The sequence below is a fragment of the Myxocyprinus asiaticus genome, chromosome 29, assembly GCF_019703515.2.
Source record: "Myxocyprinus asiaticus isolate MX2 ecotype Aquarium Trade chromosome 29, UBuf_Myxa_2, whole genome shotgun sequence".
NCBI classification, from domain to species: Eukaryota; Metazoa; Chordata; class Actinopteri; order Cypriniformes; family Catostomidae; genus Myxocyprinus; species Myxocyprinus asiaticus.
Window position 1 is genome coordinate 36,662,798 of NC_059372.1, and position 21,615 is coordinate 36,684,412.

Genomic DNA, 21,615 nt, shown 5'->3' on the forward strand with positions numbered 1-21,615 from the left:
ACCAAAACCGGAATTGTGCAGAACAACATGTAGTTACACAGTAAATACATAGTCTTGTATGTATTTAATGTTAGTACATAGTAGTTAAGGCTACCTAATATAAAGTGTGACCAATGTTCCTACTCCTTGAAAGATATTAATTAAATAATTGTCCTGAGATATCTTTCCAGTTTCTGTGAGCTCTAGACTTCGTAAAGAGCTTTCAAAAATGTGTCCGCGGTCTCTGAAGCTTTAGACCTTTCAATAATTTTACGCATTCTCATAGCATTGTAAATGCAGCGAATTATTGAGGCATAGTCCATTTTTATTTCCATTTTGTTCATAACAATGCTATTTTACTACTGTTCTTTTTATCAACCGTTTTTGCTCTCAATAAAGCTCATTTTGAAATCTTTGGAGTTTGGGGTTTTGGAAAGAGGGGGCACGGTTAATCCAACGGCTCAGTATCATGGAAGTAGAATGGCTGAAATTGCTTACAGCAACTTTAAGCATTTTGAATTAGATGGAACTATTTTCTATTAATACTTATATTTATACATACATTTCCCTCAAACCTGTCCACCATTTGGATGAAAATGTTTAACAGAGCTATAATACATTCTGGGATTGCCAGAAGGATCCATGCGACGCTGCTTTGCGCCACATCAACACTAATACACTTTCTTTGAAAACTCTGTTTTTAGTTTCCTATCATAATAATTTTCCAAATGTGGTCTGCCGATATAGAGTATGTTTTCGAAAGTCTCTGTTTCATTGGAGAAAAACTCTGTTCCTGTGTGGATGAGATTTGTAAACATAGCTAAATCAAAGCTTTTTTAAATGAAAAGGTATTAGTGTGGACATAGCCTTAGATTCTGACCAAAGGCAGGCTACTCTGTTGGCTTTGTAAGAGAGCTACTATATGTTTGCCTTTAGATAAGTAGCACAATTTAGCATAAACATTTTCAACAAGTTTCACTGCCTTTGTTCGCTATCTGTGCAACAATTAATGACGTGCAACAATTAATGATCTGTGCAACAATTAATGACGCTTAGGGGAAGAATTGATTCCTGGCCCTTTTCTAACACTTGCAAACCCAAGAATAGTCCTCACATGAAACTTAGAAAAGCTTACACAATCATTTACCCAAGAGCATTTTAAGCAGTCAACATCTAGGATATCTGACAGGAAAACGGAATGATGTTTTCTAACGACTGAAAAAGGCTGTAACGGCGGAGGCAGCCTTAACCACAAAACAATTAAGGCGTTCAAAAACACGACTCTGCTGCTACTGCACATATGAAACCACCACTTGACTGAAAAATAACAAGACATTTGAGCAAGGCCCACAAAACAGTTTTCACTTAACTGACATAAAACAAGCTAAATATGTCCAAACATGCAAGAGCTGACCATTTTACACGAAATACACTGGAAAGTACAGCTTTTTTGAGAGCTATTTTACAATCTGCTTAAATATAGGGCTGCGTTTGGCGTAAAGTTGTAGACAAATTAAACTCAGTCCGTGCAGAGCAGGCTGGGAGCAGGCTCCAAAAAAAAAAAAACAGTTGGCAAACAATACTGACAACCGTAATTTTAAATGTTTTAAGGGATAAACAAACATAATTTCCATGTTGCATGCTTGTGTAATTGAGAAGATTCTTTCCACTCCCAGTTTTGCAGACGTGCAAAAATTAGATTAGGAGTTAGATTGCATTAGTTGCACACAGCATGCCAAGGCATGGGGATGTTGGTCATGACAGTAATCGCATTACGAATCTGCTGGCCGTCAAACACAAGTCATCATTTCAGCAGTCACAAAATGGAGGCAGGTGGGTTGTGCGCCTTTCCATGTTAACAGAGATGGATGAACCAAAACTTGACCTTTATTTGGAATTGCGCTATTCCTCTTTCGTTTCCTCACTGTTTTGTCTGCTATTTTGTGTTCGTGACATTTGTTCACCAGAAACTGATCGATGCTATGATGAATGAACGCAAGAGCATACATACTCAAGTTTAATCCAAAGGTGTAAATAAAATCCAAACTCAATAAATTAAATGCACAGAATCCAAAAAGGGAAATATTATTGTATTCTTTATCATTATACATTATATAAATGGTTCTCAACTTATGGGCCGCAGCCCAATTATGGATTGCAGGTCTGTTCTGATAGCTGAAAAAACAAAACAAAACAATACTAAATGCAAATGGCAAAACCAGATTAGAACCACTGCTTCTAATCTACATTTCAATACACATTATTTTATGATACATTATCTCACATGAACTTTCACTGACTATATAATATGTCTGGATGAATGTGGATGATATGTCTTTATACATACTGTATGTGTGTATATATGTGTAATGTATGTGTGGTTTTCCTTGAGATCTGCTGTTACACAAGCTGACCTGACTGAAATGAAATCATGACCGCACTGAAGAGGAAGCTGGCAACATGCTGGGATGTCAGTCATTGTGACTTTAACCCTTGCGACACTTTCCTGGCTCGGCAGCACAGGCAACCATAATATACAAAGTAAAACCACTGCATATAACTGGTGGTTTCCTTTAAAAAGGGCCTGCTTATCATATATTCATGTCTTATCATATAATTAAAATTGGGTCTAAGCCACCCTGTTCTTGTAGGGTTGCTTTGAAAACGCTATAAGCACAGAACGTCTCCCTCAGTGCGGCTGTCAGCAGCGATCATGTCAAGAGCATCACCAGCACCACTAACCCAGACCAACCAGCATAACTCAAATGAGACAGAGAAGGAAATGTTGATGAGGCAAAGGATAGCAGAAAAATGCCCCCAGTAAGGATGCTGTATGGATGTCCTTCACTATGAGACACACCCTTTAACAGCATAACGAGACACTGAGCTCCAGTCACATTACAGTATCTTCATGTCTGTTTCAATGTGTGCATGTATGCAGTGTGTGTTATGATCAAAACTATAAAATAACATGAAATGGCATTTGCAATGCAAATGGAGTAAAATAGTATATATTTAGCAGGAAACTATAGGCTTTTGGGCAGTACTTCGAATACAACTCACTCATGCAGATTTTAAATTGGCATTACTTAAAGAACAAATAAAAACATATGAATATTAACCAGGAGGGTGCACTTGAGTCTTTTCATTACCTTTATGCACACTTAATCCTAAAATCCAAAAGCTGGTTTGATTTATTTAAAATGAGTTTTATTAGGATGCTAAAACTGGTAAAGCTCTTATCAACACATAACATATAAAGCATATGTCATGTTCCTTAAGCATCTCTAAGACATGTTGGGGTTTTCTATCTGATCTTAGCAATGATTCTCTTAATTATCTGCTGGTGGCCACCCTTGACTATCATTGTCTGCTACCAGAGATATCTAAGCTCCTAAGCAGCATATTATCAACTATAGACCTGATTCATATATTTTAAAGTGTTGGCTTGAATTCTCAAGTATATTATAATGATCAAACTATTTTGAATTGTGGCCTGCACTTGTTCTCTGACACAGTGCATGTTGGTGCTTAGGCAGGCAATGTAAGTTAGAGTCTAGCTTGTATCATTTGTGTTCCGTCTTCTTTCCTACTGTCTGTATTGTTAGAATTCAAAAAATACCAAAAATAAAAATTGGTACAATGCAGTACTGTGATCAAATTGACATGAATGTAAAAAAATTAAAACAGTATGTCCTTAACAACATAAGCATGATTTCAAAGAACAATCACAATCCCATAGAAAAAACAGTGTCCAACAACACTGACTGGAGGAATGAGATACACACTCTGCACTTGTATACAAGGTTGTTCTTGGGGTCAGAAATTAGAGGCAAGAGGCTAATATGCTGTCAGTCACATGCATGAAGAGAACAGTGTTTCAAAGCCCTGAGGGAGGCTTTAAACCTCTGCCTGCTCTGCTAACCCCACCGGACAGAACAGACCAAAATATTCGGTAATGTACAGCGGTCAAGAGGTCGAAAAGAATATAAAATCTGTATTGGCTGTACAATATAAATAGAATATTTTCAATTCAACCCATCCCCTTCTGCAGGTGCTATGTGGCAAGGTCAAAATAAGCTCTGGGGATGAGGGGAAATGAGTAAAGCGAATTCCATTTTCTCCTATCTAGACTCAATGGATCCAGTTCGCACCATATTTCTGGCCACACTGTTGTTTAATGAAGCAATACACTTAAGTGCAAACTAAAAATGTACACAGTTGTTCGGTGGAAGATTGTTGAGAGTTAGGTAATCATGCTAAAATCATCACTTTACTACGGCAAGTACCAAGGATGTAACAAATTTTATTATGTAAAAATCAGTACCCACATTAATCAACTACTCTGAATGGATCCTTTTCACATTTCCGGATTTGGAGCGCTGAAGTAAACTATAGAAGGGCAAACATCTATTAAGTACATGGGAAACTACAGCAAATATTATTTTTACATTCCCATAATGAAAAAATCCACTATTACATGTTCCAAAGAGAACAAAATAGAGAGAGATGGATTATGGTAGTCAGAAGAGTGAAAGCACCCTCAACAGCTGCATTAGAAACCCAATTTTAGCAGTATTGACAATTCTTTTCATTAATACCAGAGTAACATAAAAAAAAAAAATGAAATAACTGAATAATTTAGAAATAGAAATATAGTTTGATTACATATAGCTAGATTTACCCTGCTAAATTAAAGTGGAAATGTGTCATCACAGTCTGTGAAAAGGGTCCATGCTGGGGGAGGACCAGTATTCAGTGTCTATGGTGGTTACGGCCCTGTTAAAAATGCATAAAAATGTCTTGTAATTGCATGACTAGAATGGGAAGGTGACTAAAAAATAGCTAACCAATCTGGTAGCGGAAAGGTAAATGGCTAATAAGTCACCACATTGTTCATGTATTCTTAAATGCAAACAAAACACACAATGTTTGTGTGTCTTTGCCATCTCATTCTGAGTCACTGACCTTCTCAAAGAGTGTGACACCCTTATTATTGTCTTTGAAGTCCCCCGGTAACAGAGAGAGGGAGAGGGAAGGGGAGAGAGGAAAGGAGAGGGGAACCATCTGTCAACTGCCCCAGAGATCAATGGTACCAGCGGCAAGGCTAAATGTGTTGCCCACCACGACTTGAAAACAATTCAACCCGGAGAGGTTTATTTTTATGCACTCACTTTGGCATCAAACACCATTTAGTCCAACTTATCTAGTGTGAGCATGAGCTTATCCACATAGTTTATAATAACACATGCTGAATTAAATAGATGCAGAATTGATAATATTACTACAAAGAACATCAGTAATAAAATTCACAGCCTGAGGGAACAAAATTGAGAAATGCAAATGTTGGAGATTAGGGCAGTATGTCAGTTCAATATGACTGGTATGATAGTAAAGCAAATATAACCCTGGAAGAACCTACAACCCCCCGATTGGAGCACAGATTGGTCTCGCCCAATACGTGCACAGATGCAAGACATGGGCTTGCAATGTAAACAAAAAGGTCTGTAGAGATTGTTCAATACATCAATACAGTGTTTGAAACCAAAAATTGACAATAATGATTAACAAGCAGGCACAGCTTTGAGCCAAGAATAGATGAATGAATAGAATAAGTGTGCATGGCAATGTGAATGGATAGGAAAAAAGAAAGCAAAGTGGTTGCTAAGCAAGACAAGGGTTGGGTTGAGCTATGAAGATATGAGGATTTTTGGTTACTTCAGCCTGGCAGTTTGAAAGCATTGCTCATTACTCATAATTGCAAGCAGATTATCAGATCTTGGTATTACTCACCCAACATCTGACTGAAGAGAAGCTGTTCCAGGTCCCCAAGTACTGTTACGACAAGTTCTGGATCCACCTTTAGAAAGGTCTTGTCCTCTTCCTCATGTTCTGATGCATCTTTGCCTCCACCTCCTGGGGTGGCTGCTCCCGGGGTGCAAGATTTCTTCCCATTAGCTTTAGCCTTGCTGGACAAGATCTCATCATCTGACTTGCTGTCATCTGCCAGCTCTTCAGACTTGCTAATGGGTTTGACCTCCGCATAAGGACCCCTGGGTATCCGACTGGGTTTACTCAAGTTAGAAGGAGGACTAAAAGGTTTTGTCTTTCCCTGAAACAGTGAATGATCCGACTTGGAAAGGTTCTTGGAGAGTGGGATACATTTTCCGGGCGCTCTTCCAGTACCTTTGAGCTTGCCGGTCTTGTTCTGACCTGCCCCAGGCTTGTCGATATCATCTGACCACTTGGGCGGGTACAGGTGCATCTTTTTCTCTGAGTCCGTAAGCACGCATAGATTGGTCAAGGACTTCTGCTTGCGCAAGTTGCTAGGCACTGGAAGACGACCCTCTAAATTTCCACCTCGGTAGAACTTCAGCTCAGCCCGAGGAGCTGCTTGTGGGAGCCCTGACTTACCCCTTTTTGAAGCCATGCCCCCTACTCCTTTAGCTCTCGCCTGGCCCTGAGGGGTTTTGTCTTTGGAGGTGTTCTCAGTCTCCAGATCTACTCCTGGTCCTCTTGGGCTACCCCCAAGATTTCCTCCTGCGAAAAACCATGTAAAAGCATCAGTGAGTCAAATGGTTTCACAATAGAGAAAATAAGAGACAGTGTAAGGTCCGCAAGCTCTGTCGCTTGCTTCCAAATCCTTATCACAGGGAAAACTACCTCTCCTTTCACACATAGAGAAAGACCGGTAGGGAGATCCTGTGTTGAAGACGTATTCCGTGCGGTCTGGTGTATTTATCATGTGTATCCAGCATCTGGCTTCTCTCAGTTAGCCTGCCTCTTTTGCAGCTGCTCTAGAGCTAACCAGTCACTCATTTTCTTCCTGTCTTTCCCTCAGTCTATCTCTCTCCTCCCTCCAGCACTGTGTCTTGCTGCTTCGGCGTGCAGCAGCAGAATGACAGAGAATACAGACGCAAAAACAGTCCCGCCCCTTGCTCCTCTGCACTCATTCAACCACGCGCACCCTCCTCCTCCCCCTTCTCTTTTGGCTCTCTCACCCTCTCTCGCTCTCACTCTCTAATACACACCCACTTTAAAGATGCTACACCGCTCTCCTGCAAAAATGTTAGCGCATGAGGGACCAGTGATAAATTACACTCTCTTTTTAAACAGTTGCCTGCCAGCAAGCTTCCTCTACTGGCCCTTTTTGGTTTCACAACAGCACTCTGCTGTCATAAAACCAATAATATTTTCACTGCAAGGAAATAATTACATTTTTACCAGTAAGAATATCCTGACAAATTTATAATGAATTTAAGTTCAATAATGCTTTCTAAAAGCTTCAGGAAAAATTATTTTTTGCTATTTTTACTTGTCAGAACGAATCTCAAGCAGTCTGGATAATCTATGAACAGAAATGTGGCATTTGACCCCTCAGAATTGTGAGCTAAGCAAATTTTGAGCCCTATTTTAAGCGCAAGCGTTACACGCAATGCAGTGCTTTAAGTCATAAGCACAAAGTCAATGGGCATGACCATGAAGTTTTGGTATTTTCGTGCAAAAAAAGGGCAAAATCCAGGCGCAAGCGGGTTTGGCGAAATCATGCGTGCAACATGCAAAAGGCTGGACCAAGTGCAATTTAATTCCAAGGTTCTTTTCTGGTTATTCCAACATCTACATCCTAATATATAGTACATTCCCTCAAGCACCAATGATTTAAACAAAGACAGCACATTCATAAGAAGTTGGTAGTGTACATGGGCTATATGCAATGAATTAAAAGAATAGAAATATGGACTTAACTGCATCCTTGATAAATGCCAGGCATATTTCTATGACAGTGACACATGCTACTTTTATATGAATGGAAAATGTGATTCTCATCAGAATTTGGATGCATGCTCCTTTAAATTACAGAGAATGTAAGTATTATTAATCATTTTCATCTACTGACACTAATACACAAATCATGGCTAGTGTTAAAAGTGATTGTATTGGAGCGCACTTCACTTCTACCGATTGATTTTGATTCTGAAAAAAATGTATTCATTTATTGAAACACGAACAAATTAAACCAAATATATGTCTAAATTCAAATTACACTTCAAACAAAATGAAAATAGAATCAAAATAACTAAGTGGTCTAAAAAAATCTTACCAAATCCAAACATTTTATCCAAACAACTTCTTCCACCGGCCCCTTTTGCAGTGACAAATCACTCAAAAAAAAAAATAAAATAAAAAATAAATAAATAAAAATACCAGTGTAAAGTAGATCATAAATAAAATTGTAAACATAAACATTATGATAATAACTGAAAAATAAGCCATGACCTTTAGATAGTTTAACACAATCGAATTATTATTATTATTATTTGTTTTTTTCAAACAACTACGACAGTGATTGTCAGGGACTTAATTTAATGTTCCACTATATTTTAAGAGTTTGGACATGAACTTTATTAACACCTACTGGTGGAATCACCAAACTGCAAATGCAGGAACTGAATTTGGACCTTGCGCTGAGTTAAGGCATGGAATTGAAACGTCTTAGCGCACCGACCAAATTCTTAGGAAAATAGCAAACAGCGCTTTGCGCCACTTCATTTATATACAATACACCCAAAAGTTGTGCTAGAAAATGTTTTGTTTCCGTCAGTTTTTTTTTTATTATTATTTATTTATTTTTTTTAATTTGGAATGCCCAATTCCCAATGTGCTTTTTAAGTCCTTGTGGTCGTGTAGTGATTCGCCTCAGTCCGGGTGGCGGAGGACGAATCCCAGTTACCTCCGCGTCTGAGACCGTCAACCCACGCATCTTATCATATGGCTTGTTGAGCGCATTGCCACGGAGATATAGCGTGTGTGGAGGCTTCACGCCATCCACCGCGGCAACCACGCCCAACTCACCACGCGCCCCACCGGGAACAAATCACATTATAGTGACCACGAGGAGGTTACCCCATGTGACTCTACCCTCCCTAGCAACCGGGCCAATTTGGTTGCTTAGGGGACCTGGCTGGAGTCACTCAGCATGCCCTGGGATTCAAACTAGCGAACTAGTGAACTCCAGGGGTGGTAGCCAGCGTATTTTACTACTGAGCTACCCAGGCCCCCTTGTTTCCATCACTTTGATGGACTGAGTTGTCAAATTTCCGTCATGGTCTATTTTTATCCATTTGAAATTTTCTGTTAATCTTTCAAAAACAATCGGTAAATGACGGAGAATTTTCAGTTAACGCAACCCTTGAATCCACCCACAGTTTGCATGCACAGTAGCGTAAACACTCCCACCCACGGCAATTTCCGCTTTGCGCTGGCACGAAAATTGCACTTACAATTAGCGCTTTCACACAATTGGATAAGACATTGCGCGCGGTCATTGCGTGTAGTGCTACGCTTTGCGCACTCATGAAAATAGAGCCCTTGGAATGCAAAAAATAGATTTGTTTAATTTCCACAATTGCTGTAGGTTGAAAAAAAGTGTTTCTCTTAAATGCTGTGTCAGAAATTCCCCACTGACATCTAAATTTGGTCAGTCCTATCGAGTCTCACCTTCTGCAGATAATTTGCTTTCAACTAAACATTCTGTCATCATCTACTCACCCTTATGTTGCTTAAAATTTTATGACCTTTTCCCATGGACCTCAAAACAATTATTATCAAAATACCAAAGTTGATTTTTTTCATACAACATAAATGCATGGTGATCACTGACAGTTAAGTTCAGTTGCAATTTTTAGTTAATATAAAACAAATATTACATTGTACTTACATTTAAATTACCTGCATGTGTTTACATATGTAGTTACACTGTTAACCTTAACCCTAATCCTAAACCTAACCCTACCCCAGCCCATACCCCAAACCCTTACCCTAATCTTAACCCTGACCCTAAACCTACCTGTACCTCAACCTCAGTAGCAGCTAATGTGAATCTTGTGAGAATTTTGCAGAACAACATGTAGTTACACAATAAGTACATTGTATTGTATGTATTTTAATGTTAGTACATATTAGTTAAAGACACCTAATATAAAGTGGGACCACCGATTTTTCTCTTTGGGCATGTTGTATCTAACCTGGGGCACCAAGTGAGCCAGGACTGCCCTGTCAAAAATAGGTGCCTGACACCCCTTGCTATAGAAAATGTATAGGCAATTAGGTGTCTGCTCTAATGTATCACAATGAATTACTTAACAAGAAGAAAAGATTGAGCTACAGAAAGAACGGCCACCATTCTGTCGAAGCATGGACCTAATTTTTTGTCAGGGTTTGAAAGGACATGTCACAATAATACAATACACACAAGACTGCACACAGTTTCCTTCCTCTGAAGCCGAAAGATATCTGCGCATGTTTATATCAATTTTGAGAGTGTTCTACTTAGTTCTGTCATTTCATTCAACAAGACAAAGCTCTACCAAACTGACCATCCAAGTGGAATTAACTGACCTCACACAACATCTTAGCTCATGGAAATGGGGTTGATGGGGATTTTTTAAAATAAAATGTAATGATGCATTCTCTATTCATATCAAGTTCAAATAATTGCAAATAAAATTGATCAACAAAGAAGATGTTGAGACACTACTTTGCACTCAACAAAACAAACTCCATTATGTCTCTACCTTAATTTGTCATTGAATCAATAAGTTCAAGTGCATGCTTTCAAGGTGGTGCATTCTCCTATCCATTATTACAGGGTGTAAATACAGTACCTCAGTTTTTACCATCATGCACTTTATATACTAATTCCTGATGACAACTTAAAACCAAAAGTCATTAAGGAAATTGCTGAACAGGGTCTACAAAAGCGCCCGAGTTGTTTGCAGATTTGGCAGTCATCCAAAGACTAAACGCAAATATTAAAATGCATCAAATAGTTTGGAATGAAAACAATGTTGCCATTATCTGAAACCATTATGATCAGTACAAAAACACTGCTCATTTGCACACCACTGGCCAGTTATTGATATTTGCATATATCAGTTCTTTTTTGACAGATGTGAGTGAATTCCTTGCTCTAATCTCAACCTAGGCAGATAGATCAAAACCAGCAGACTAGTTCTAAATTCCTCCCAGTAGAGACATTAATGTCACCCCAGACATAAAATTGTTGGAATAACAAACAGAGCTCGATCTGTTCATGGGGTAGCCCTTGCTTATAAACAGCACTCTGTTTTTAGCTTGCTGCGCAGCAGGGTTCAGGACAACTCCACTCACGTAAATTTCACCACAGGTCGCCACCTTGTCTCTCGCTTGTCAGGCTCCAACACTGAGCCGACTGTCCAGTGATGGTGACCCAGACACTATTGCGCAACTGCTGGCCAAACTTCAGAGACTCGCTCAAGATTCAGCCAGAGTTAAACACTTAAAGTGTAATAATGTGATCCATTTGTCATTTTGTAGCTGTACAAAAATGTCTTTTCTAGCATATTTGTCAACTATGTGAAGGGAGTGACAAAATTTTAAACATTAAGGGTTATTTTTTTATTTCCCTGAACAAATATGTTATATAGTGTATATATATATATATATATATATATATATATATATATATATATATATATATATATATATATATATATATATATATATATATATATATATATATATACATATATACACATATATATATATATATATATATATATATATATATATATATATATATATATATATATATATCAGTGGTGATTTCTCAGGGCCAGCAAAGCCTTCTCTGCTGGCGTAACATGCCTAATAAATAAATATTTTTTCATCCTTTCATTCTCATTGACCTTTTTGTCTATGTTCGTATTTACAATCGCTTTCCACTCCTAATTAATCTACAGACGAATAGCAAAAAAACAAAAAACATTATCCAATTCCTCGATGCTTACAAGCAAAGTGTGACAACTGTTTCACAAATCGCATGCCCAAAGCCATGCTCGTTAGCCGAAGCAGCACGTGAGTTTGAGCAACACCCTGTCAGGTCTTCAGAATTTCCACAGAATCCCTCAACACTGCAGTAAATAGGCATAAAAAGTCAGATTGTCAGATTCATCAGCCAATCAGATTGATTTATTTGTTCTTGTGGGTGTGGTCTTTAGGATATGTCCCAGTCCAGGCCTTCTAGCTGGCGCTGAGTGACACAATCACGCTTTAAGTGACGTAATTTGAAAGCGAAGAGCACGAGATCTTGCTGACGAGTCGGCTGTCATCACTGCTGGTATTGCTGTTGAGAAAGAGATCCTAATGAATTTACAAACCTGAGATGTTCAGCATGATCATGCGATTGAATAATTAAACAGGAAAGGAGGGCTGATTTTCACTTCAAGCAAATTGGTAAGTGCTTTTTGCATTGTTATAGCCAGGGGTGGAAAGAGTACTGAAAAATAATACTCAAGTAAAAGTACTGTTACTTCTTAAAAAATGTAGTTTGAGTAAAATTACCTGTCCTAAAACTACTCAAGTAAGAGTAAAAGAGTAGCTCATTTGTAGTTGCGAAAGCTATGCCCCCTTATAATAAAAACTGTATGCTGCAATTTCAAAATGTATCACACAGATACCGTAATTTACATTCCCTTTTATGGCTGTTTGCCAAAAAGAATAAAAAATATAGGTATTTTATAGGTGTTTTTGATTGACAACTTTTAAAATACATCACTTATCTGTGAAACTGTAAACACTTCATGAATCTGATTAAAAAAAATAAATAAAAGGGCAACATGATTACAGAAATGAAAAGATGAAAAAGTTATTTTCAATATCATAATCATAAGAAACAATTACATTAAAATCAGTTTATGTGTAGGGTCTAAATTTTCCTTAATGCCGACTGAGAGAGTTATTGTTGCACATAAAACATTTTTAAAACAATGCAAGGAATGAAAAATAAAAACACTAAAAAAGCAGGGTCACTTGGCGCGTCATGTCCCGCACATTAGATGCGGTAGAGCAGTTGTTTGGTATAGGGGCCACATAACAAATCACACAAAAATGAAAATTCTCTCATCATTTAGTCACCCTTATCCCATCCTGGATTGTATGACTTTATTTCTTCAGCAGAATACAAATTAAGATTTTTAGAAGAATATCTCAGCTCTTTTGGTCCTGGAAATGAGCTTACGTCATCCCTCTCATGAGCACGCGTTACAGAGATGTATGGAAGTGAACATTTGTAGTTAAAAAGTATATAAGTATTGTTTTGTTTCTAAAAGTAATCAATCGTTTGGGTTCAGAAGAATTTTATTTGTCGACTGGAGTCGTGTGGATTATTTTGATGCACCCTAAATATGCATTTTGGACCATCAAAAAATGGAGTACATTCACTTGTATTGTTTAAAGGAGGAGGCCTGAAATGAAATCCTAAAAATCTTAAATTCTGTTTTGATGAAGAAAGAAACTCAGATACATCTTGGATGGCCCGAGGGTGAGTAAATTATCAGCAAATTTTCATTTTTGGGCAAACTATTCCTTTAAATTGCACGGGCCATGGCTGATATACATACATAAAATGTTAGCACAAGACTGCACTAGGACCTTTCAAGAGCTGCTTTTCAAAATATATTGATAACACTTTGCAATAAGGTTCCATTTGTTAACATTATTTAATGCATTAGGTATGATGTACTAACAATGAACAATATATTTTTTACACCATTTATTAATCTCTGTTTATGTTAGTTAATAAAAATACAATTGTTCATTGTTAGTTCAAGTTAGTTCATAGTACATTAACTCATGCTAACATATACAACTTTTGATTTTAACAGTGTATTACTTTATGTTGAAATTAACATGGACCCGTTGGTGGGTCCAAAGGGGGCACTATATTGAGAAAAAAGTTTATGTTTAAAACGTGAAAGTCCCCGTATACATAATTCAGACATATGAGGTATCATTTGAAAGCTTAGAATCTAAACTTTTAAGATATAACCATCAATTCTGCATTTGTGTTACATATAATAACAAAATAAGGCCTAAAATAATAATAATAATAATGTTTTGCAAATTAGCACCTAATAGCGGTAATGGGGTAGAAATATTTATATGAAAATAAAAGTATTTCACAAAGCACCTAAATGGACAAGTCATGTATCAAATGAAAGCTCTCACTCTCAGGAATGTAACTATACAGTATTGTGTTGCACTAATACTACAATTCAAATGATTTTCAAAAGAATCACAAAGTCAAATATGATTTCAAAGTCATCAAACTTCTCTTTAATGCACCTATAACTGCTGATATAAGCACCAAGTAGCCAAAAACTTTATTTCTGCTTTTGCATTAGGCAGTTTTCAATAATTAGCCATTGTTTACTTGTCTGTAATCTTGCTTGGCTGAATAATCCAATGTTATATCTTAGATGTCCAGAACAAAATATGCCATCCAGCAGCAAAAGCATGCAAAAAAATCATCAGAAAAATATGTTTTTGACTATTGATGTTAAAATGTTTTATATCATCTCAAAGGGGAAGGCCTCAGCTTTCTAATGACATATAGATTGAGCTTTTAGTCCACTCAGCGGCTAAGGTATTCAATGAAACAACAAGGGTGGTGCTTGAACTGAAAATTAGACTGAATGTCTATGGACGAGCACATCTTTGAGGGCTAAAATGTGTTAAAGAGCCACCTACATTTCAGATCAGTATATTGTGATGGAATGTGATAGAAAGAACAATCTAGTGCTTTCTGCCACCTAGTGGAATAAAATGAGACTTTTCAAAGTGAGGTAGAGTGAACAGAACCATAATTACATGTTTACAAAGTTAGGACAACAATACAAAAAAAAAAAAAAAAAAAACCTTTCTGTTTATCATAAGATTATAAAGACATATAGTATTAATTATGAATCATTGGAGTCTTTATTATTATTTGGGGGGTTTTCTGAAAAATGAGACCAATTTTTTCACAGTATGTGTGAATAGTGAGGTTTTAAATTTGAGTGTGAAAAATGATAGGCGGCAGCCCAAAAATGCACCAGAGTATAAGGGGTTGACTAAGTTTAATAAATGCTGTAAAAGTATTGTTCATTGTTAGTTCATGTTAACTAAAGTGGTTAACTAATGTTAACAAATGGAACCGTGTTATTTTACAAGTACAGCGATAATTTGAAACTGTTTCCATGGCATGCATCTTCAAAGTTACATAAATTACAAACTTCACACAATGCCACATATGAAAGTCAAAGCAAACAACAAATGTACTACCTTATAAAATATTTGATGAGGTGATAATATTACGCTTTTCATTTCAGTTATTTCAGGAGTTGTGTGTAACTTTTTTTAAACAAATTTGTCCTTTTGGCTTAAAGTAGCCTATATTTACGCTGTTTCAGTTCGTTAAACCTTTTTTAAAAAAGGAAAATGACTATCACTGATGGCTACACTGCACACCACACCCGAGTATGACTCAAATACCGATTCCAAGGGCCAGGTTTTCCGAACAAAGCCACAGTGACCAGAGGAACTATGACTGACTCAAGAGGAAATCCTCTCTACAAGCCAGACTAGTGCTGGACTTTAGATCCATGGTTTTATTGCATGTACAGGCTATCTATTCATTTGACATTCAAGGGGAGAATTCCTGTTAATATAATACACACACATGTCTGGAGGAGATAAATATCACTTTTAGCTCTATTGTCTATGTTTTTTAGCCGAATCGAGTGTTAAATGATCATGCTATGGTCTGCTATCTGTTTTCAAGTTTTTCATCTGTGATGAACTACCAAGATGAGCTCAGAGGGGAACAAAAATGTATTGCTTGAGAGTTAAATAGGTAAATCATTTCTCTATATTCAAGCAAGCAACCGTCTGCTCTTTACAGGTGATCCCCTTGTGTTCTCTCCCTTCATATGAAACACCTACTCCTCAAGCCTTCCCACAATCCCACACTGCACACATTAGCTCAGTATTGTTGCTCCCACATGCCAAAAGCTCAGAGATGGCATCTGGTTACAAAGCACTATTTAGTCCTTAAATGGAGTCAGATCTGATTAGTCAGAGCTGATCCACGGGTTATGAGAGTGTCTAAGTGACAGCACCAATTCTCACCTTGTGATTGGTGCCAAACTACTATGTCTGCTCCCCAAATAAACCCTGTACACTGACTTATGAGACAAACTAGGCATGAAATAGCAGAATCCAGATTAGAAAAGAGACCTTTATATGTGTCCTTATGTGGCTTTAGTACAGTACAGTTGTTGCTTACCGCAACAACCGCTCCACTGATGATGCCATTGCATCTACACTACACACTGCTCTCTCCCACCTAGAAAAAAGAACACTTATGTGAGAATGCTGTTTGTAGACTACAGCTCAGCATTCAACACCATAGTGCCCTCCAAGCTTGATGAGAAACTCTGGGCTCTGGGCTTAAACAGCTCGCTGTGCAGCTGGATCCTGGACTTCCTGTCAAGCAGACGCCAGGTGGTTAGAATAGGCAGCAACATCTCCTCATCACTGACCCTCAACACTGGAGCCCCACAGGGCTGTGTTCTCAACCCACTCCTGTATTCCCTGTACACACATGAATGTGTGGCAACACATAGCTCCAATGCCATCATTAAGTTTGCTGATGACACGATGGTGGTAAGTCTGATCACTGACAATGATGAAACAGCCTACAGAGAGGAGGTGCACACTCTGACACACTGGTGTCAGGAGCACAACCTCTCCCTCAACGTCAGTAAGACAAAGGAGCTTGTGGTGGACTTCAGAAGAAAAGACAGAGAACACAGTCCCATCACCATCAATGGAGCACCAGTGGAGAGAGTCAGCAGCTTCAAGTTCCTGGGTGTCTACATCACTGAGGAACTCACATGGTCCATCCACAATGAAGTCGTTGTGAAGAAGGCTCATCAGCGCCTCTTCTTCCTGAGACGGCTGAGGAAGTTTGGAATGAACCGCCACATCCTCACACGGTTCTACACCTGCACTGTAGAGAGCATCCTGACTGGCTGCATCTCCGCCTGGTACGGCAATAGCACCGCCCACAACCGCAAAGCACTGCAAAGGGTGGTGCGAACTGCCAGACATATCATCGGAGGTGAGCTTCCCTCCCTCCAGGAAATATATACCAGGCAGTGTGTGAAAAAAGCTCGGAGGATCATCAGAGACTCCAGCCACCCGAGCCATGGGCTGTTCTCACTGCTACCATCAGGCAGGCGGTATCGCAGCATTAGGACCCGCACCAGCCGACTTCATGACAGCTTCTTCCCCCAAGCAATCAGACTTTTGAACTCTTGATCTCCCACGATCAAAATACATCAGCACTGCACTTTATTACTCTTACTCCTATATCTCACACCGGACTGTCATAAATTATATTATTATTATATTATATTCTCTCTTAACAACTTACTATCAACCGACAGCCTGAATGTCAATACAGTACAATACAACCTACTGTACATTCTATATATACTACTATATATACTTTTTTATTTTTTATTGAATAATGTGTATCCATATTGTGTGTATTGTATACTGTACAGTGTATGTTGTTATTTGTATATTGTGTTGTGTGTAATTATGTGTATATTAGACTTTAAATTGTGTTGTGTTAATTTGATGTTATTGTAAATTGGTATATGTCTCATCACTGTCACGACTGCTATGTTGATCGGAACTGCACCCAAGAATTTCACACACCATTGCACTTGTGTATATGGCTGTGTGACAATAAATGTGATTTGATTTTGATTTGATTTGTAGCATGAAATTGAAGTAATTTAGATATATAATTTAATGAGTAATCATGTTTGTCACTAAAGCATTCTTTATCTTGCTTCAGTAAAGAGGAGATATCCTGCCTATTGGTGTATTGAAAGAACTCTGTCTCTCTCTATCTATATATTTCTCTCTCTCTCTCTGTGTGTGTGTGTGTGTGTGCGTGCGTGTGTGTATATGATTAAATGTACTTAATTAATATGAACTAAAGCAACATAATTCTAGAACATTTTGTCACAACTTTATTTCATTGTGGTCTATCCACTTAAATGTGTAAAACTGAAGATTACTTAATCCGTTTGAGTTGGGACTACATAAATATTTTTTGTGGTATTGATGAAACTGGCAGGGGATTTACATTTCCCAGCATGCTTTGCATGGGACTCGATAGGAAGAGTAAATGTTAAAATTAAGTGTTATTTTATGTGTTTTTGTGCAAGATGAATATAAAGGGGATTCTTGTTAATTTTTAATGTTTTGTAATGTTGAGATTTAGAAGAGTTTCTGTTATGTTGAAGTTTTGGGTTTCAATTATGGTGAAGAGTGGAGCTTGAGCTAGCGATGAGGACAGGTAGATGTCGCTTGTGAAACTGATTGCACACTTCGTTAAGCAAATGCTGTGCTAACCATAGCATAGTTACTAAACTACACTCTGTATTGCTTCCAACCAGCATGTATTTAGCATACTAACTTTCACTAGTTAGTACATAAAGGCCACGTACGCACTACAAAGTTTTGGGAGTGACAACCGCACTTAAATATGGCAGTGAATCTTCAAAATTTTCATTTCATGTGTGTACGGTACAGCACTGACTCCCGCAACGGAGATGATTGACAAGTGATAACCATATCAACGCTGCAGCATCTCACGTCTGTGAAACATGAATGCCACTAGTTTAACCCATTTTGTGTTTGCTGTTTTTGAGCAAAGAGATTATCCACCACATTTATATTATCATACGATAATGTTTCATTAGCTGCCGTCCACAGAATCGCTGTGTTTTGTTTATGTGCATCTAAACAGCTGTAGTTAAACAGCGCTCTAGACTGTATTGTACGTGTGGGGAGAGTGGGGTAAGATGAGCCAGTAGGTAAGTTGACCCACCACCCGTATCTGGACAACCATACACAATTTTTGTCATGTGACCCTAAATTTAGTTTGCATTCTCCATTTTCATCTTGCTGTGGAAGGAAGAACCATGTGGATGAAGTGGTAAGCATATTTTTCAAGTCTTTTTCAAAAAAACTGTTTTTTGCCTGTCAAAGTTTTTTTTTTTTTTTTTTTTTTTTGGCATAGGGTTGCTAGACTAAGCACTTTTCCCAAAATGGTGGCTGTGGGGCAAAATGAGCCAGAGCCTTGGGGGTAAGTTCAAGCAGTGGTTCATCTTACCCCCTCATGTTTACATTAAGTTAAATTCAAATATTTGGTATTTAACTTAGTGTTGCATCTTAACAATGAATAACTGACATTAAATTTCATGTTAGCTGTCATGCCACGTAATTACAGAAGAAAAACAGATAGGGGCTCCACACCCCTAGAGGAGTTAAAGAGTGCAGTCGCTGAATTCAAGGGAGGAAAATCCATCAGAAAAGTGTCAAAAGAAAGAAAGATTGATAGGTCAGCCCTTCGCAGATACAGTTGTGCTCAAAAGTTTGCATACCCTGGCAGAAATTGTGAAATTTTGGCATTGATTTTGAAAATATGACTGATCATGCAAAAAAAAACTGTCTTTTATTGAAGGATAGTGATCATATGAAGCCATATATTATCACATAGTTGTTTGGCTCCTTTTTAAATCATAATTATAACAGAAATCACCCAAATGGCCCTGATCAAAAGTTTACATACCCTTGAATGTTTGGCCTTGTTACAGACACACGAGGTGACACACACAGGTTTAAATGGCAATTAAAGGTTAATTTCCCACACCTGTGGCTTTTTAAATTGCAATTAGTGTCTGTTTATAAATAGTCAATGAGTTTGTTAGATCTCACGTGGATGCACTGAGCAGGCTAGATACTGAGCCATGGTAACCTCAGAAGAAATACAGGCTGCTCTGGAAAAAGATGGTGTGGTTGTTTCAAGGAGCACAATATGACGATACTTGAACAAAAATGAGCTGCATGGTCGAGTTGCCAGAAAGAAGCCAATGCCACAAAAAAGCCCGGTTACAATATGCCCGACAACACCTTGGCACGCCTCACAGCTTCTGGCACACTGTAATTTGGAATGACGAGACCAAAATAGAGCTTTATGGTCACAACCATAAGCGCTATGTTTGGAGAGGGGTCAACAAGTATTGTGCTCCTTGAAACAACCACACCGTCTTTTTCCAGAGCAGCCTGTATTTCTCCTGAGGTTACCTGTGGGTTTTTCTTTGTATCCCAATCAATTCTTCTGGCAGTTGTGGCTGAAAACTTTCTTGGTCTACCTGACCTTGACTTGGTATCAAGTGATCCCCGAATTTTCCACTTCTTAATAAGTGATTGAACAGTACTGACTGGCATTTTCAAGGCTTTGGATATCTTTTTATATCCTTTTCCATCTTTATAAAGTTCCATTACCTTGTTACACAGGTCTTTTGACAGTTCTTTTCTGCTCCCCATGGCTCAGTATCTAGTCTGCTCAGTGCATCCACGTGAGAGCTAACAAACTCATTGACTATTTATAAACAGACACTAATTGCAATTTAAAAAGCCACAGGTGTGGGAAATTAACCTTTAATTGCCATTTAAACCTGTGTGTGTCACCTTGTGTGTCTGTAACAAGGCCAAACATTCAAGGGTATGTAAACTTTTGATCAGGGCCATTTGGGTGATTTCTGTTATAATTATGATTTAAAAAGGAGCTAAACAACTATGTGATAATAAATGGCTTCATATGATCACTATCCTTCAATAAAAGAGTTTTTTTTTTGCATGATCAGTCATATTTTCAAAATCAATGCTAAAATTTCATAGTTTCTGTCAGGGTATGCAAACTTTTGAGCACAACTCTATCTACAAAAGGTAGAGGATGGGAAGACATTAACAGCTGGATACAAAGGAACCACTGAGGCAAAGAAGATATTTAGAGAAGACATAGAGAAGGAGCTTGCAAACCACATAAAAAAAAAAACTTTCTGACAGGTTCTATGGCCTCACTACAAAGAAATGCCGTGAACTGGCATTTGAACTGGCAAAAAGGAACAACAATCGAGTCCCCAGCAACTGGACAAAGAATGGTTTGGCAGGTTAGTCTGAATGTATATGACAGGCAAGGCTTAGAGAGTGCAACATAAAAAATGCAGTCCACGAAGTTAAACTGAGTGACTCTAAACTATTTTACTGTAGGTCGAGATTGGTTTGAGAGCTTTAAGACACGCAACCATCTTGCCTGCCGTATGCCTGAAGCAACATCTTTAGTGAGCGCTACAGCCTTTAATAGGACCACCGTGGGAGAATTCTTTGACAATCTTGCCAAAGTGACGGATAGGTATGAGAACAAAACACATAACTAGCCTATTTAAAGATTCAAACTTGTTCATTGTTAAATGAAGTATAATATAAGTAAAACAATCTGATTTCAACTACCCAGTTGTGTAGAATAAATGTTAGAAACTAGAGTGCAAAAAATAAATTCATAAATAACTCAATTATTTCATTATTGTAATTTTTCTCACATTTCAATATTTTGTTTTCCAGGCACAATTTCCCTCCAAATATGATTTATAATCTGTGACTACGGTGCAAGCACCAAAGGAAATAGTCACAGAGAAAGGGAAGAAGCAAGTAGGTTCTGTTACATCTGCCGAACGAGGAGAGCTCTTGACTGTGTTGTGTGTGGTCAGTGCTACAGGGAGAGCAATCCCACCCATGCTGATTTTCCCAAGAATGAGATACAAAGAGTACTTCATTACAGGAGCACCTGCAGGATCAATTGGTGTCGGCACTAGATCTGGATGGATCAATGAAGAAACCTTTGTAGTTTTC

At 38.0% G+C, this 21,615-nt stretch overlaps 1 protein-coding gene across 2 annotated transcripts in view; it reads right to left on the reverse strand.

Annotated features, from left to right (window-relative positions):
- LOC127419943 (neuron navigator 1-like) overlaps positions 1-21,615 on the reverse strand; it is a 184,009-nt gene that overhangs the window by 147,631 nt on the left and 14,763 nt on the right. For both annotated transcript variants that reach the window (XM_051661786.1, XM_051661785.1), the window contains exon 3: positions 5,773-6,519. In XM_051661786.1, coding sequence (XP_051517746.1) covers positions 5,773-6,519 — 747 coding nt within the window. The remainder of the gene's footprint in view (positions 1-5,772; positions 6,520-21,615) is intronic.